Raw genomic sequence first — 18,643 nt, forward strand, 5'->3', positions numbered from 1 at the left:
TTCTGAGTTTCCTGTAAGACTATATTTGAAGTGTTTTCATTTTTGTCCAGAGATGTGTTCTTATTACATTTACATGTTTGGTGTAATTAATACCATAAATCTCAAATGTCATACATTTTACTTTGAAAAAATGCCATTGATCTTCAATCTATTGCATTTTTTTTCTTGGTGGTGGAAGTGTTACGTACCTCTAATAAGCTACGTAATTAAATAAATTAATATGTACCTTTATAATTGTGTGTAAATTACAAGTATGTATATTGATATACATATATGTTATATGTGAAGTAATTTCATGTTACATTGTTAGCGTTAGGCCCAACGTATCGTGGGAATGATTGTTTTATTTCTTTGTGTGCTCAGTTTCCCACGGGAACTAATGATTTATATGTGATCATATGTGGGTAACAGAGGTGAATAATAATTGAGTGAACTGTATCTGGCAAATTGTCGTGGGATCGTCCGTTGCTGGGTGAGCATGACATTATTCCCCTCTGTATGTGTATTTTAATTACTATGTAAAGAAATAATTACCTTATTTTTGTATATCAATATGTATTAATTATTCATTAAGTTAGTTTAAGATTACTCTTGTCACAATGTATTGCTCCATTGTAGAAATAATAAATATTGTAACTTTGGCAAATTGTTCGCGGGGCAAAGCAATGTTTTTGACTCCCGCGTTATTGTTATTCAGTAGCTGATACGGGCCAAGGGAGATCACACCTTTTTAGAGTTAAGTCTGTACATTCATATTGTGCCATATTTTTATTATATTATATTATAAGAGAGACAATATTTTCTGTTTGTGTATAAGTTAACTTTACCATCTGTGTTTTTATATTATACTGTTTTGAATATATATATTATAAGTTATATGTATAATTTTTCAGTCCTAAAGGAAGATTTTTTAATAACGTGCTCATTACTTATCAAGGGGTTATACTGGTGACCCGCTCTTGTGAACAGCAGTTTTTTAGTAACCCTAGACCTTTTTGTTGTTAGCTGTTTCAGGGTCACGAGCCTTAACGTACGGTAGGTAACAGTTAGCACTGTAAGGTTCTAAAGGAAGATTTTTTAATAACGTGCTCATTACTTATCAAGGGGTTATACTGGTGACCCGCTCTTGTGAACAGCAGTTTTTTAGTAACCCTAGACCTTTTTGTTGTTAGCTGTTTCAGGGTCACGAGCCTTAACGTACGGTAGGTAACAGTTAGCACTGTAAGGTTCAGTGCATGTAGAGCCCCCACTGCGTCGTGCACTCTAAGGTACCCTTGCACTTCCCCCACGTCCTACAGGTACTTCATGCTTCCTCTCAGGATCTCCTCTTCGCCATTCTTCTCTCTTCTCGGTTTCTCTTCTCCCGTAAGTGCGCTGTCTCCTTACAGCGACACCTATTACCTGTCCTCCACCCATCAACTTCATCTTTTCTACACTAAGCTTTTGCGATGGCCCAATGCCCCTGTGACTAGGCCGGTGCCTACCCTGGGTATACCTGTCCCCTGCTTTCTTCCAATTACCTTTCCTATGCCATTCGTTCCTTCGTTCCCGACGAACATCTTCACTCCTCCATGAGATTCTCTTCCTTGTAGACGTCTTCTTTGGTTCGTGGTTGGGCTCGTCCACCTCCCTGTGGCTCACCTCACCCTGGTGGTTCATCTTGCACCTACCACTATTCATCCGGCTGGTATAGGGTGCACTGCGTCGTGGCTCCTCCACTCTGCCCCTCACCGCCGTTTGCTCATGCACTGAGCTCACCCTTTCTGGTGGAGGGAGTGCGGTCTGCAGAAACTTCACCGCCCCAGGCGCTTGTACAGCTACTCCTCGCCACTCCTCCACACGCATCATTAGGCTTAACCGCAGGTCCTCGTCGGGGTTATCCATGACCTCCAATGACCTCTCTGTCTTTTCGTCTTCGTCGTTGTCGTCCCGGACGACGTTATCATTGGTGCGGTTGGCAACCTCACCTGGCAGGGTCGCACCACTGCCTGACACATAGGCACTCCTGGCCCAATCAGGTTGTATCCTTCCCCCACCGAGGTCGTTACCCAGCACATCTGCACGTGCGCTAAGGGTAACTTAGGGGCTACAGCTATGATAGCCTTCTCGACTCCATAGTCGGCAATCAGCTGTACTTCGTGAAGTGGCAACCTGTATTCCTCACCCACACTATGTATCCTCACCACTCCCACAGGTGAATCACTATATTCGTTGGGAAGAATACCCTTGGTTACCATGCTTATGTCAGCACCCGTATCACGAAGAACTGCAATCTCCACTGGGTCTGACTTCCCAAACTTCACTGTGGCCCCGAAAACGAAGGGGTGTGCACCCAACCTCATTTCCCAACCATTCACATTGGGTCCACTATGATATAGAGTATGAACAAATACTTTCTCCTTTTCCAACATCAGTCCCATATTCCTTCGGTTCTCGTCGCACTCACGGGCGAAATGTCCGCGCCCGCCACAATTAAAACACCTGACTCTCCTGGGAGGCGACTCTCCACCTGTCACTCGGGCAACGCCCCCGGAAACCGCCGTCCCCTGGGTCCTCGTCGCGCCCCCGGTCGTTGTCTCCCTGGCAGCGTTCCTCGCTCCAGCACCAGTCCCGGTGTTCCCTCATTGGGGTTTCCTCACCGGTTCCCCTGAACTCTTGGACCGACTCACCTCACTGTGTGCACTATCTTTGGGAGAGTCTCCACCCGTCATCGCCCCTTCTGAACTCTTGACGATCCCCATAAACCTTGGGTAAGGCGAGTGCCTAGGTCGTCCCTCCATCCCGAGATGTAGTGCCTCCTCCAGTAGGTCGACTCTGTCTGCAGCGGCCTTGATCCTGACCCTTAGTTCTGGATGGAGCATTGACACGAATCTTTCCATTACCATCAATTGCTTCAGCTCCTCCATCGTCTCCACCTCTTCAGCCTTCAGCCATCGCAGGAACTTGAGATGGCTGAAGCGCTTGCGCTCCATGTCCCGAGCAGTTTCAGCATACAACCTTCAGGAAGCTCTTGTGCACTCACGGAAGCGTTTCCTGTAAACCTCCGGGGTTAGTCAATATGATTGGAGCACAGCTTTCTTGATCATGTAAACGGCGCATTCCTCAAGGTCCAACATGTTATAGGCTTCCCTGGCCTTGCCAGTCAACTTACTCTCCACTAAAGCAGCCCAATCCTCTTCCGGCCATTCCTTCAATGTCGCTATCCTCTCAAAATGGTTGAAGAAAGCGTTTACCTCTAGAGGGTCAAAGGTTGGTAGGTCGCGCTCCCGGACCTTGGGGTCATCCCGCCGAGCCGACACTGAGGGCAGCCCGCGCTCCGCCCGACGCATCTCAACCTCCTTCTTCACTTTTATTTCTTCCCGTCGCAGTTGCCTTTCTCCTTCTTCTCGTTGTAGTTGGGCTTCGCGCTCCTCATGCTTCAGCTGAACCTCGCACTCACGCTCCTCTCGCTTCAGCTGGGCTTCGCATTTGCACTCCTCTCGCTTCAGCTGGGCATCGCGCTCCTCTCGCTTCAGCTGGGCTTCGCGCTCCTCTTGCTTCAGCTGGGCTTCACGCTCCTCTCACTTCAGCTGAGCTTAACGCTCCTCATGCTTCAGCTGAGCTTCGTGCTCCTCACGCTTCAACTGAGCTTCGCGCTCCTCACGCTTCAACTGAGCTTCGCGCTCTTCATGCTTCAGCTGAGCTTCAAGTTGCATTTTCATCATCTCTAGCTTCATGCTTCTCCTGCTACTACCGCTGGATCCCCTACTGCTACCTTCGTCACTCTGGTTCCCACCAACACTGGCAGGTACCTGGGGCGGTCCTTCCTCGGAAGCCTCCTCTTGGGCCTTGAGCTGAGTTATGATCTCAATCCGACGCTCAGCCACCCTGGAGGACCTCAATCTCAACCCAAAATGGTCCGCCACTAGCTGCAGCTGAGCCTTGGTGCACTCTTCCAACTCCTGCGCGTCCCTCGACTCAATAAACTTCTTTGCTCTGGCATCCTCCATCTCTAGGCTATTGAGTAACTGTACACAGGGAATACACTAGCGAGCAGTGTAAACCGAGACCAATATCGACCTTAATACACCTGCCCTGCACTTGTAACCCTTTGTCCACTGTTGTTCGATGGATCCTGGCGAGGTCGCCACTGTCAGGGTTCACCCCCTACCACCCAGTGGTTGGGGTCGTCCCACAGGTCTTAGCCCCTCAGTACCGGGCGCCACTGCTCACCCTTGGGCTCCCCCAGTCAACTAAGGGCTTTCCTTATACACCCCTAGCGAGTGGGGAGGTTCAAGCTTCTTATAACTCACTCAACCCTGCCTGTCCTGACACTGGAACGCTTTCTTCTTGCATCTGTCCTGAGGTCGCCAGCCGGGTGTTTATACTCGTGTCCCAGCAACACGTCAGTGGTCTCATTAATTATCTTGGCTAAGGATGCAATGTCACATGCAGTGCAAGGTGTCACTAATGGTCTCATAAATATCTAATATATCTAGCCCTAGAGACTGGAGGCTCACTTAAACTCCTCAGTTGGTTTAAAAGTTTACTAAATAAAACGTATATACATTTACAAATGGCATTAAGAAATGTCTGTTGGAATCATCCGCTGGCGGCCGCGTTTCTCGATGACATGTCTCTGGCAACACGGTGAGCTGACTGGATCCACTCCCCCCGCACGGGCCCACACCTCGCGCCTCTGGCAGCATGATCAGCTGACGGCTCTAGCTGTCAGACGTCATAATTTCCCAGGCCTCCAGCGATGCGATCAGCTGTGCGTTTCAGAGTACGTTGGTGGCTCCTTGCACATCAACTTCCCTTCCAGGATCACTAACATCACCACGTTAATGTTCACGCACACCAACTCATGCCTAAATGAGTTTTTGGCTCCTAGCCTAACGTCCTGTCACTTGTACAACAAAATGAGAAGAAATGTTCACAACATATAAAATACTCTAACTCTCCTAGCTCAAAAAGGGGTAAGGAAGGGACAATTATTTATCTTATTTCGCTCCAACCACGAAGCTGACTCGTCCTCTGTTGAGGGATGTTGAGGTTCCTGGTTCTGGCTTCTGGTCTCCTGATGAACAGTTCCTACACACACACAGGTTCCTTCGTCGCCTTCGTGGTAACACGTCCTCGCCGTGCTCACATCCAACAGGTACTGCCTTCCTCCTCCTATTCTCTGGGGTATTGGAGACAGGTACCTCCGTCGTCGTCCTCCACACTCACTGGCACTGTCGACTCTTCACAGTCCAGCACAACTCCCTCTCGTCTTAACTGCCAGTAGATTTGGGCCCGGCCCTAGCTTCTCACTTGATGTGTAAGACGTGGTCCTCTAGTCGGCGTCCCAGACGTCACCAGCCCAACGTTCCCTCTGCTGCAGACTCTTGATACGGCTCTTTGCTCTTCTTCTCTTTGCTTTGCGTCTTCCCTCTCTGATGGCTCGTGACGTACTGTCTTCCTGCCCCAGGCGCCAGCTGCCCCTTCGCCTCATGACATTACACCGCCTGAGGGCTCTCGTCATTTATCACTTCTGGCACGTGACCTCACCTGGCCAATAAGGTGCCCGGAAGGTCAGGACATCTTGGCGGGAAACAAGATGGCTCGTCACCATCCTGTGCTTCAAAAGATGTAAGCCCCTTGCATTTTCAAACTTAGCTGGCTATGTAAGTGGAATAACAGACGTCTCTACAGGGGGTACACTACCCTACCCTCACTCTCCTCACCCCCCTCCCTCACTGTTGGCGCACCACCTCGTCGATCACCAAACGACGACTTCAAACCAACACTCTCCCTATTAGTGAATCAGTGACTTCACGCGACTCCAGCGCCATCTGCATCATCTAGATATAGTCTCGCACGAGAAGTCGGCCTCAGAATATTCTTGTGCTCTCGAGCTGACGCTTCTAAGCCTACGTCCTGTATATTAGTAGAGGTTTCAGCCAGCCCACTATTCTCAGCACCTTTAACTAATTTTTTTCTTACTTATTGTAGAGTAATGTAATCATTATTTTATTTTATATAGTGTTTTGTCTCTGTATATATTTTGGTCCGCACTGTACATAGCCAAGGGATTATCTTTATTTTGATTATATTTGTTTTAAAGTAAATTAAAGTTCATTATTTATAAGATATGTTTTGCGTGTTTTTCCCTTTCACTTTACCACATGAGACAATCGCCAAGCAGTCAACATTTTGTTTCTCTTTATTTTTTAATGTGATTGCCATTTACACCAGCCATAGAGAAGACTGCCTTAACACCTACATTTCTCGTTATATTAACAGGGGCCTGTCCGGGAGTTGTCTTCACAATAAGGTTTGTCTTGGAAGAACTACTCAAGTACTGATACTAGACCAATCATTTCAATTTGTTGTAAGTGTATTTGGCTTTGTTACACGTTGCCTTTTCTATAATTTCATAACTTTCAATAATTTTCATGGTGCTGTGTATTTTGTGCTTTCCAAGTGTAACATTTTATGAGTGTTGGATGACTGTGGATTACGTGGTGTCTGGTGGCCACAGTCACTCTCTTAATTGATTATTCATCCCTCGGTGTTATTACTCTTGTATTCCACTTTATTCTCGTCTCTAGAATATTTCTCACTTACGGCAGATCACCCCTTTGGTACCCTGGTACTTTGGTTTGTCTTCGGGACACGTACCCTATCTTCTGTAATCCGACCAAAGAAGGATGTACAGGGCCATAGTTCCTCTCGCACGGACTACGCAGTTTAGTTGGGACCTCAACAGCAGTTCTCGTCACCAATTGATACTCGCACCCCTACGTGTCGTTCAGAGATTATAATACTTACACAGGCAGGGAATTGGCATTCTTTTCCAGAGCATAAAGAACGCTAATTCTGTAAGTGTCATCTAGTTAAGTAGGAAACCCCTTGCTTCTATCCTATAGAGACCCGGCAAGGTATTCCTACGTTGTGGACTACCTCTCATTTTTTAAACTATCAAAGTTTCATTTATTTAAGTAAGATTTTCTTGCCCTTATTCTCGTATATAGAGTGCCGGGTACAAGATTTCCCTGCATTTTGATTATTTAATCACTTAACATCTAACATTAACGTTAATTGTTTTCACATTAACGATTGAATTCCCACAGGATAGTCACCAGTTGCCACGTCATCCTGTTACTGACACTGATAATACCACAGGTATATTCTCTGTACATCTGTTTGATATCTCAAAATGTTTCGTCTCTGAGCATTTCGTAGTGATCCAGCAAATGAAGTAGGGAACTTAATTAGTGCCAAGAAGACAGAATTACAAACTCTAGCACATGAGTACCTCCTAGATGTTCCTCATGGGCCACCAAAAGTGACTTGCATAACCTTATCCTTGACCACCTCTTAGCTAATGGATGTATATAGACTCTGATTCTCACGAAAACTATTCCATTACAGACCGGCATACTATAGCTGTTATGAAGTTAAAGTTAAAACTAGCGAAAGAACAACGACAACTTGCCACCCTAGAGCGTGAACGCCAGAAAGAAGCTCTACAATTAAAGGAAAGCGAGGCTGCCCTAGAGCGTGAACGCCAGAAAGAAGCTCTACAATTCAAGGAACGCAAGGCTGCCCCAAAGGAAAGCGAGGCTGCCCTAAAGGAATGCGCTGCCAGGCATAAAGAAGCATTAGAGTTCGAGTACGACCTTGCGAAGAAAAAGGCCGAATTTCAACTAGTAGCCGCAGAAAAACAAGCTGACATCATTGTAGAACAGAGAAGAAAGGAAGTGGAATCGGAAAGGACACGCCAACCACAAACAGCCAGTCCTCCAGTAAGCTTTAGCATCTCCCAGGCAAGTAAGATAATGTCACCATTCGTTGAGACAGAGATAGATGTGTTTTTTACTATTTTTGAGGCCCTAGCTAAAAAACCTAGCTGGCATGAAGACCAGTGGTCTATACTTCTCAGAGTACATCTCGCAGGTAGAGCTGCGATTACTCACAGTACCTTAACGGCTGAGAATGACTACCAGATCCTAAAGCAAGCCGTTCTAGATGCCTACCTTCTCTCCACCGAAAGCTACAGACGAAAATTCCATGATTATCTAAAGGCAAGTGACACCACCTATTTAGAATTTGCCAATACTAGGAAAAGATATTTCATGAAATGGCTGGAAGCAGCCCACGTTTCTACATTTTCAGACCTCATCAACCTCATACTAGTCGAGGAATTCTTTCGATGTGTTACTACTTCCATCCGAGTTCACTTAGCAGACAAAGAGGAAACCGACCTCATCAGATGTGCAAAGTCGGCTGACACCTACAGCCTTATAATACACAGGTTAACAGCTGACACATCTTCCAGTAAGAAGTCTTGGTCTAATTATGACAAAGTGAGTACCGATCAAGCAAACTCTCAATTATATTGTAGGTATTGCAAGCTCTATGGACATAACATAGATAAATGTGAAAAAACCCAATGCAAAGGCTATAGTGAAACTCCTAAACCCAAACCGACTCCTCCTACGTCAGGTAAGCCTGTGATGAATATTAGTGTTCCTGTTAATGATCTTTCTCTCTTCAGCAAACACCTATACCCTGGAACTGTCTATGCCAACAGTACAAACTCGGAGGGATGTTTCAAAGTGAAGATCTTGAGGGACACAGCTGCTCTTCAGTCTATAATTTTGAAATCGGCTGTGCCTAACATCACCTACACCAGGGAGACGGTCCTCATCACTGACCTCACTGCTACCACTCCGTATCCACTCGCCAGAGTCCACCTGGATTGTCCTTTCGTACAAGGTGAAGTCCAAGTCGCTATCCAGGAAAAGCCTTTTCCCATGTCAGGGGTACAACTTCCCCTGGGCAACGACTTGGCCGAAGACCTACAACCTTCCAACTTGATCATTATGGACAAACCCCAGGTATGTGACTCTGTTGTGAAAAACCCCATCCAGAAGTACATTCCAGCAGAGGTCCAAGAAAGTGATGAAGTCTCGCCTCCGGTTTTGGTGACAACCCGTGCACAAGCTGCACCCCCGCATACAGCTGACTCTGCTTCAACAGCTGTCCCTCAAGACCATTAGAATCTACCACCGAATCTCACTATGCTGAAGTTCCGTAAGTTGCAGAGGGAGGATCCCTCATTAACACCATTATTCTTCCAGGCCGAGACTCAATCTGATAGTATTCCTGGGTTATTTATAGAGAACCAATTGCTCTAGCGGAGGTACCGACTCAGTAAACTAACGGAGGGTGACGATTGGGCTAATGTCGACCAACTAGTAGTTCCCACTAGCCTACGGCCCGATATTCTACACCTGGCCCATGGAGCGCTTTCTCACTACGGTTTTAATAAAACCTATCACGCCATCAGACAAGACTATTACTGTCAAGGTATGATTAAGGATGTAAAAACTTATGTACAACAGTGTCATACATGTCAGATGGCAGGTAAGCCCAACATCTCTATTCCCAAGGCTCCTTTGATTCCTATCCCGGTGCCTTCGGAACCCTTTCACAGACTCATCATAGACTGTGTTGGTCCTTTACCACAGACCAGTTCTGGCAACGCTTATATACTAACCATCCTGTATCCAACCACCAGATTCCCCATAGCAGTTCCTGTAAAGAACATTACGGCTGCTACTGTGGTGCAGCAACTGTTAAAGATCTTTACACAATATGGATTTCCTTGGGAGATTCAAAGTGACTGTGGCACCAACTTCACCAGTGATCTCTTCAAGAAGACACTGGAAGAATTCAACATTACTCAGGTATTGTCCAGCCCCTATCATCCTGCTTCACAGGGTTCTCTTGAACGTAGTCACCAAACTATAAAATCACTCCTTAAGAAATTTAGCAATGAAACTATGAAAGACTGGGATAAACAACTTGACATCATCATGTGCATTTTCAGAAGTCTCCCAAATGAGTCTCTAGGAGTGTCTCCTTATGAGATGCTCTACGGACGTAAGTGCCGTACTCCTCTTAAAGCTTTTAAAGACTCTCTAAGAAATGCCACCTTCAGTGACCCTCTGTATGTGCCCCAGTTTCTTCAAAACTTAAAGCACATTCTAGAGCGAGAACATAAATTTGCCAACGATAATTTATTAAAAGCTCAAGATAGGATGAAAACTCATTCTGACAAACACAGTAAAATCAGGAAATTTAAAGCAGGAGACTTCGTTTTAGCATATTTTCCGATCCCTGGTTCTCCATTGCAAAATAAGTTTTCAGGACCTTACCGCATCAAGGTATGCAGAAACAACCACAACTACTTTCTTGAGACTCCAGATAGGCGGCGGAGGACCCAGTTGTGCCACGTCAATCTTTTGAAGAAGTATAAAGGTTCACCCCCACTGTGTTAGTATCTCTCTCCGCCTTTCAAGATCCATACCTCCACAGCGAGACCTTCCCTGCTTCTCCTCCCGAAAGCACTAACTCTGAGTCAATGCCTTCCAACTCGGAAATTCTTACAGACCTTCCTAAATATTTGCAGGACTGTAACAGTGTTCCTCTCATCAGAGTATTCCAAGAACATCAGAAGTTTTTCAAACCACAATCCCCAACGATTTCTGCAACAAGCCCAATTCAGCAATCAACGTCTTCTACGCTGAGCTCTGTATCTGCAGAACTTTAACCTGGAGATATTCTTCATTAAAGGCTCGGATAACATCATAGCAGACACCCTCTCCAGAGTCTACGAGGTAGAAGCAGCTACTCCTACTACTCTACCGACTAATGAAGTATCTTAACACGTAAGAGCAGGCTTCGGGGGAGAGCTGTGACAGTAATCTCTTTCAAGAGAGATTTAGCCTGCTCCTACCTACATCGCGTTACTTCTATACTTCTGCAACATCATGATACTACATTCAAGAATAGTATATAAGTGGAATAACAGACATCTCTACATGGGGTACACTACCCTACTCTCACTCTCCTCACCTCTCTCCCTCACTGTCAGCGCACCACCTCGTCGATCACCAAATGACTACTTCAATCCAACACTCTCCACATTAGTAAATCAGCGACTTCACGCGATTCCAGCGCCATCTGCATCATCTATATAGTCTCGCACGAGCAGTTGGCCTCAGAATATAATTGTGCTCTCGTGCTGACGCTTCTATCTAAGCACACGTCCTGTATATTAGTAGAGGTTTCAGCCAGCTCACTATTCTCAGCACCTTTAAATAATTTTTTCTTGCTTATTGTAGAGTAACTTAATCACTATTTAATTTTATATTGTGTTTTGTCTTTGTATATATTTTGATCCGCACTGTACATAGCCAAGGGATTATCTTTATTTTGTTTATATTTGTTTTAAAGTAAATTAAAGTTCATTATTTATAAGATTTGTTTTGCGTGTTTTTCCCTTTCACTTTACCACATGAGACAACCGCCAAGCAGTCAACATTTTGTTTCTCTTTTTTTTTAATGTGATTGGCATTTACACCAGTCATAGAGAAGACTGCCTTAACACCCACATTTCTCGCACATTAAATATATATATACATTAAATATATATATATATATATATATATATATATATATATATATATATATATATATATATATATATATATATATATATATATATATATATATATATATATATATATATATGTCGTACCTAGTAGCCAGAACGCACTTCTCAGCCTACTATGCAAGGCCCGATTTGCCTAATAAGCCAAGTTTTCCTGAATTAATATATTTTCTCTAATTTTTTTCTTTTGAAATGATAAAGCTACCCATTTCATTATGTATGAGGTCAACTTTTTTTTATTGGAGTTAAAATTAACGTAGATATATGACCGAACCTAACCAACCCTACCTAACCTAACCTAACATATCTTTATAGGTTAGGTTAGGTAGCCAAAAAAGTTAGGTTAGGTTAGGTTAGGTAGGTTAGGTAGTCGAAAAACAATTCATGAAAACTTGGCTTATTAGGCAAATCGGGCCTTGCATAGTAGGCTCAGAAGTGCGTTCTGGCTACTAGGTACGACATATATATATATATATATATATATATATATATATATATATATATATATATATATATATATATATATTATTTATATATATATATATATATATATATATATATATATATATATATATATATATATATATATATATGTTGTACCTAGTAGCCAGAATGCAGTACTCGGCCTACTATGCAAGGCCCACTTTGCCTAATAGGTCGAGTTTTAGTAAATTTATATTTTTCGATTATTTTGTTTATGAAATGATAAAGCTATCCATTTCATTATGTATGATTTAAGTTCTTTTCATTTGAGTTAAAACCAACATAGATATATGACAGAACCTAAACCATTTTTAACTAACCTAACGTAACCTAAACTAACATAACTAAATCAATAATTTATGTTCATAATATAATATAATAATAATTATTCAAATAAACTAATTGGAAACAATATTGAAAATATAGAAAATCACTCGGCCTATTAGGCAAATCGGGCCTTGTATAGTAGGCCGAGAAGTGCGTTGTGGCTACTAGGTACCATATATATATATATATATATATATATATATATATATATATATATATATATATATATATATATATATATATATATATATATATATATATATATATATATATATATATATAGTCAGGAGGACCAGTGTCACCTATATACTCTATAACTTGAGACTGCAATATATCCGATGGGTAGTTGTTAAAACGTATAACATAAATATAATGTGTATTTATTTGTTTATATATTTGCTACAATGCACATAGTAGGTACATTGGATTTGTGAGATTACATAACACTGATTTTTTACTTTCTTGCAAAGCTACTAACACACATAGTGTTTTGGTCAAATCCTTAATTTAACAGATATTTATAAGTAGGTAATTTGTAGAGAAATTTGAAGAATATTAACCCTTAACCGCATAAATCATATATATATGATTTCAGTGACAAACCAAAACCACGCAAGTCATATATATATGATATCTTGTCTAGCGCTATAATTTAAACGCCCTGCCTGGGATAGGGGCAGCTACGACCTATAGTTGCCAGATGCCACCTAGAAAAGAAATTCAGGCCAACATTCCTGGGTGTGAGAGCTTCAGTACACAGGGAGCGCACGCAGGATGAGCTCACAGCACCGCTGTTCAGCTTGTGACCACAGCATCGCCTATAAATGTCATAATATATATGATCCTGCTATTATTTAGCGATGATAGTATTATAGAAGACCCCTGACTGTGATAAAACTGACTAGGATTCTGATAATAGCGGGATTGTGGTGATATTAAGCCTGTGCTCCATGGAGGGAGGAGTAAGGCTGTGGGAGGGAGGGTGGTGGCGTCGTCTTCTGACTGTGTGTGGCCACCTTTTAATGACTACACTCACCATACCAGCTTAGTGGTTCCCTATGGTGAACACAAATGTAGATACATATATATAACATGTGTATAGAAGGTAATAACAGCAATAAGAGGAGGTTGAGAGCCGCAATTTCGGTGAGGGAGGTGCGTCGTCTGCATGACTTGTCATGTTTACTGGTGGCCACTATGGTCTTTGGGCACCATACCAGCTTATTTGTACAGGGATGGTGAATAAAACAGGTAGATAATAATATATAATGTGTGTATGTAGCATAATACCACCACAAACATTATTGTTGGAAGAGAAATATTAGTGCGTCTGGCCTTGAGGGCGGCCACCACCAGCTGACTGTGTGAGTAACTACGTCTTTGTACCTTTACTCACCATACAAGCTTAGATGTATAGTTATGGTGAACAAAACATGTAAATACTTATATATAACGTCTGTGTGTTGTGAATAAATGCAAAAACAGTATTGTAGGAGGAGAAGGAGGGCGAGTGAGTGCTAAGAAGTAAGATCACAAAATACTTGGAATCACAGCATCTCCATAACCCCGGACAACATGGTTTCAGAACAGGGCGCTCTTGCCTGTCGCAGTTGCTGGACCACTATGATATGGCATTAGATGCTATGGAAGACAAACAAAACGCAGATGTAATTTACACAGGTTTCGCAAAAGCTTTTGATAAATGTGACCATGGCGTTATTGCACATAAAATGCGTTCAAAAGGAATTACCGTAAAAATAGGCAGATGGATCTACAATTTCCTGACCAACAGAACCCAATGTGTAATAGTCAACAAAATAAAATCCAGCCCATCAACCATGAAGAGCTAAGTCCCCCAGGGTACTGTGCTTGCTCCAGTACTTTTTCTCATCCTCATATCGGACATAGACAAGAACACAACTTATAGCACTGTATCATCCTTTGCAGATGCCACTAGGATCTTCATGAGAGTAGGCAACATAGAGGACATGGCAAACCTCCAGTCAGATGTAGATCAGGTCTTTCTATGGGCTACAGAAAATAATATGGTGTTTAACGAAGATAAGTTCCAGCTCTTGCGCTATGGAAAAAATGAAAATATAAAAACGGAAACCACGTACAAAACTCAGGCAAATCATAACATAGAACGAAAAGGCAATGTAAAGGATCTGGATGTACTCATGTCGGAAGACCTTACCTTTAAAGATCACAATAAAGTAGCCGCCACAACTGCAAGAAAAATGACAGGTTGGATAACAAGAACTTTTCTCACTAGAGATGCTATACCGATGATGATACTTTTCAAAACGCTTGTGTTCTCTAGAGTGGAGTACTGCTGCACAATGACAGTCCCTTTCAAAGCTGGAGAAATTGCTGACCTGGAGAGCGTGCAGAGATCCTTTACTGCTAGAATCCACTCAGTAAAACATCTAAACTGTTGGGACCGACTAAAGAGCCTAAATTTGTACTCCCTTGAGCGCAGGCGGGAGAGATATAATAATTTACACGTGGAAAATATTAGAGGGGCTGGTCCCAAACCTGCACACATAAATAACATCACATGAGACCAGAAGACATGGCAGGATGTGCAGAATACCCCCGTTGAAAAGCAGAGGTGCAACAGGTACTCTGAGAGAGAACTCTATCAACATTAGAGGCCCGAGACTGTTCAACACGCTTCCACTACACATAAGGGGCATAATTGGCCGACCCCTCACAGTGTTCAAGAGAGAACTGGATAAGCACCTCCAAAGGATACCTGATCAACCAGGCTGTGACTCATACGTCAGGCTAAGAGCAACCGCGTCCAACAGCCTGGTTGACCAGTCCAGCAACCAGGAGGCCTGGTCGACGACCGGGCCGCGGGGACGCTAAGCCCCAGAAGCACCTCAAGGTAACCTCAAAGAGTGAGGTTGTTGAGGGAGGAAGTGGCAGCGAGTGGCTGGCTGGCTGGTGTGTGGCGTCACTCCTCATTGCATTTTGACTCAAAATAACAACTTAGTGGTTCGTTATGGTGAGTAAAACATGCAGATATTTATATACAACCTGTGTATATAATGTAATAACAGCAAAACTATTTGTTTATTGTTTTATGAACATAACAATTGAATCACTAATATGCACACCATAATTTTGAGTACAGCGATGGTTCACACATTTTATTATATAAATATATCACAATTCACACTATTGAATAATATTACTGCAAAAAACAAAGAAAAAATTAATCAGAGACATTGAAATAATTACGTAATAATATATTTGTGGCAACTGCCGCCTGACAGCTCGAGCGGAGTAGACCTCGTCTGGCGAAGGCTCTGTGAACGCCCCTTTTTTGCCAGACTTTCCTACCCTATTGCGGCTAAAATATGCCACCTAAAATTTTTTTGTTATTTTTTCCGTGATCAGGGAACAAAAATGAACACTTTTATAGGACGAAAGAATTTTTTTGATATTTTTTGTTGTTGCGCCTGTGGGTGTTAAGGCCATTTGGACCCCTCTCGGTTTGAGGGTTAATAGGTACACTGTAGGAAAACTTGACGAATATTATTAGGTACAATGTAGTATCATTTGAAGATTATTAATGGGTACATTGTAGCAAAATTTGTGTTTGTTACGGCCCTACTGGGACGCAACCGGGTTCTTCTCTGATGGTAGTAGAGTATTGGGAATCCGGCCCCAAGTTAGTAGAGGCTTTCAAGGGGTGTGTTCCGTAATGCAAATGAAAACAATAGGGGAGGTATACAAGCACACTAAATTATAAGAATTTTCCTTCGTTATTATATTTGCCACCACCATATATATATAAAACAAGTCACACACGGGGATTATAACTACACTTATATACAGTTCCATCTTCTTCCAAAGACACTGGATATTCAGCGATGCTCACTCTGGGAAGCTCTGGTTCCTTCATCCGTCATTGTCACTTAAGTGGTGCACGAGCACTTAATACACCGCTTTACTTGAGCACTTAACCCACCAAGCACCGTACTTCGCCAATACTGCACTTTATCGCACCTAGCACCTCACTTGCCAATATTGCACGTAATCACACCGAGCACCATGCTCTACAATATTGCACTAAATCACAGCGAGCACCGCACAGGACGTACAACGTCCAAATAATTATAAACAGGGGGAATTATTTACAGGGGATTGCACTACGTCGCCACCCCTCTCAAACATACTTGACAAGGGGTCGGATCCCGCTGGGGATGCCAATTATGTTACGGCCCTACTGGGACGCAACCGGGTTCTTCTCTGATGGTAGTAGAGTATTGGGAATCTGGCCCCAAGTTAGTAGAGGCTTTCAAGGGGTGTGTTCCGTAATGCATGTCAAAGCTATCAAGGAAGGTACATTGAAGACAAGTATTCTAATTTATATATATATATATATATTCCCACCACCGTAATTTAAAGTCATAAGAGGGAATTATTACTACACAATGTACAATGAGGTCTCCCTCTCTGAAGACGCTCAACACTCGGCGGTGCTTCTTCTGGGTAGCCCTGGTTTCGGCTTCCGTGGCTCATGATGAATCCACGATAACTCTACGACGAATCTACCATGGCCACAGGCCAGCCAAATCACAGTCCTACTGGGTGCCCCGTTGTGATGGTCTTCAACCACAATCCAGCCTGTAGCTGGCAGGTACCGATCAGCTTCGCTGTGTAGGCCACTCCACGACCGATACTTAGGGTTGCGTGCCCTAGCCAGGAGCCTCGTGTGACTCGCTGATCACTCTCCTCATACAGCACCCCAGTGGGTGGTCTCTTCCACCAGCCAACCCTGGATAAGGCGATTCCCAACACTGCCACGCCTCAGGCAGGCTATTACTCTCAACAGAGTTCATCCGGGGGTGACTCACAGCTTCTTCAGCAGACTGGTGAAGAGACCTTGGCTGCCTTGGGTAGACTGCCCCATCGTCCAACACAGCAGTCCCAGGTCGGCTCTGCAATCAGACACGTCATTAATACTGGGACGCTTCACTCACAAGCTTAGACAGAAACCTCCACGTCTTCACTCCATAGATGGCATTCACTGTCTAAGCACTACCTCACCAGAGGTCAGCAGTGGCTACGTCGTGAGTCGACTAGGACAGGAATCCAGCACCGGTTGCCGGCATATCCTGTCACCACTAGATGGCGTTATCCATGTTGTGGGGTTTTCGGGAGCGGACTCACAGATGGCGTCGTCGTCACAGCTCCATGCTCCGACGCTGGACTCGGGTCCGTAACAGTGTTCAACATAAAAACTTTGATATATGTTGATATCAGTGATGACAATGGTGAAGTTGCATGTCTTAGGCACAAATATTGGGGGAGTGAGTAGCATAATATAATGTGGGAGTTTGAAGCATAAGATAGAAAACTGTGAGGATCTTGAGGTTATCTTGAGATTATTTCAGAGCTTTAGTGTCCTCGCGGCCCGGTCCTCGACCAGGCCTCCACCCCCAGGAAGCAGCCCATGACAGCTGACCAACACCCAGGTACCTATTTTACAGCTAAGTAACAGGGGCATAGGGTGAAAGAAACTCTGCCCAATGTTCCTCGCCGGCGCCCGGGATCACAGGATCACAAGTCCCACGTGCTGTCCGCTCGGCCGACTGGCGGGAAAGTGAGTAAATTTGGTAGCCTGAGTCATAACACCCCACCTACCTTGTGTTGCCTGATGTCCTTGACGAAGTTGTTGGGATCAAACTTGGGTGTAGAGACCAGTTTTACACCCATTTGCAGTCCTGTCATCATCATAGGCACAATCCCATATACGTGGAAGTATGGCAGGTAGCACAAAAATGAATCTTGGTATGAATCTGTAAAGCAAAAACTATTCAGTGATAAAAACATAACTGAATTTTATGGCGGATGATGTGTATAATTTTCTTTACGAATATTCAAGTGCCTGTAACATATAATAAAGGGAACACTTTAAGCTGAAAAAACCATATCCACTGACCTCAGTACTTAATAATGCAGACATCACTTAACCGAATGGTCCTGGGAAGGAGAATGCCTCACCAGGCATTCTCCTGGTGAGGCATTCACCAGGACGCTCCCTCACGTTGGAGAGAGCGGTTGTTCACATATGTCAGTTTTTTAATTTAGAAACTGCTGTTGTGGTTGGTCTAGCCACTGCACTACTCTACAATAAAATGACACCCCCGTGGTGCCCCGAAAATTAATTCTTTCAACAAAATTATTTTCTCCTCTTATATTGTTAAAATGCACTCTCTGATCACGGGAAACTAAAAAAAATATATTGTATGTGACATACTTTAGCTTTGATGGAGCTGGGAAGCTGAGCAAATTATGAGCGATGGAGCTCAGGACCACTCGACTCTT

At 43.6% G+C, this 18,643-nt stretch overlaps 1 protein-coding gene across 5 annotated transcripts in view; it reads right to left on the reverse strand.

Moving 5' to 3' along the window:
• Positions 1-18,643, reverse strand: part of LOC123774144 (uncharacterized) — a 270,075-nt gene that overhangs the window by 138,325 nt on the left and 113,107 nt on the right. For all 5 annotated transcript variants that reach the window (XM_069312678.1, XM_069312674.1, XM_069312675.1 and 2 more), the window contains one exon: positions 17,960-18,114. In XM_069312678.1, the coding sequence (XP_069168779.1) occupies positions 17,960-18,114 (155 nt within the window). The remainder of the gene's footprint in view (positions 1-17,959; positions 18,115-18,643) is intronic.

This window comes from Procambarus clarkii, chromosome 73 (genome assembly GCF_040958095.1).
Source record: "Procambarus clarkii isolate CNS0578487 chromosome 73, FALCON_Pclarkii_2.0, whole genome shotgun sequence".
Classification (NCBI taxonomy): domain Eukaryota; kingdom Metazoa; phylum Arthropoda; class Malacostraca; order Decapoda; family Cambaridae; genus Procambarus; species Procambarus clarkii.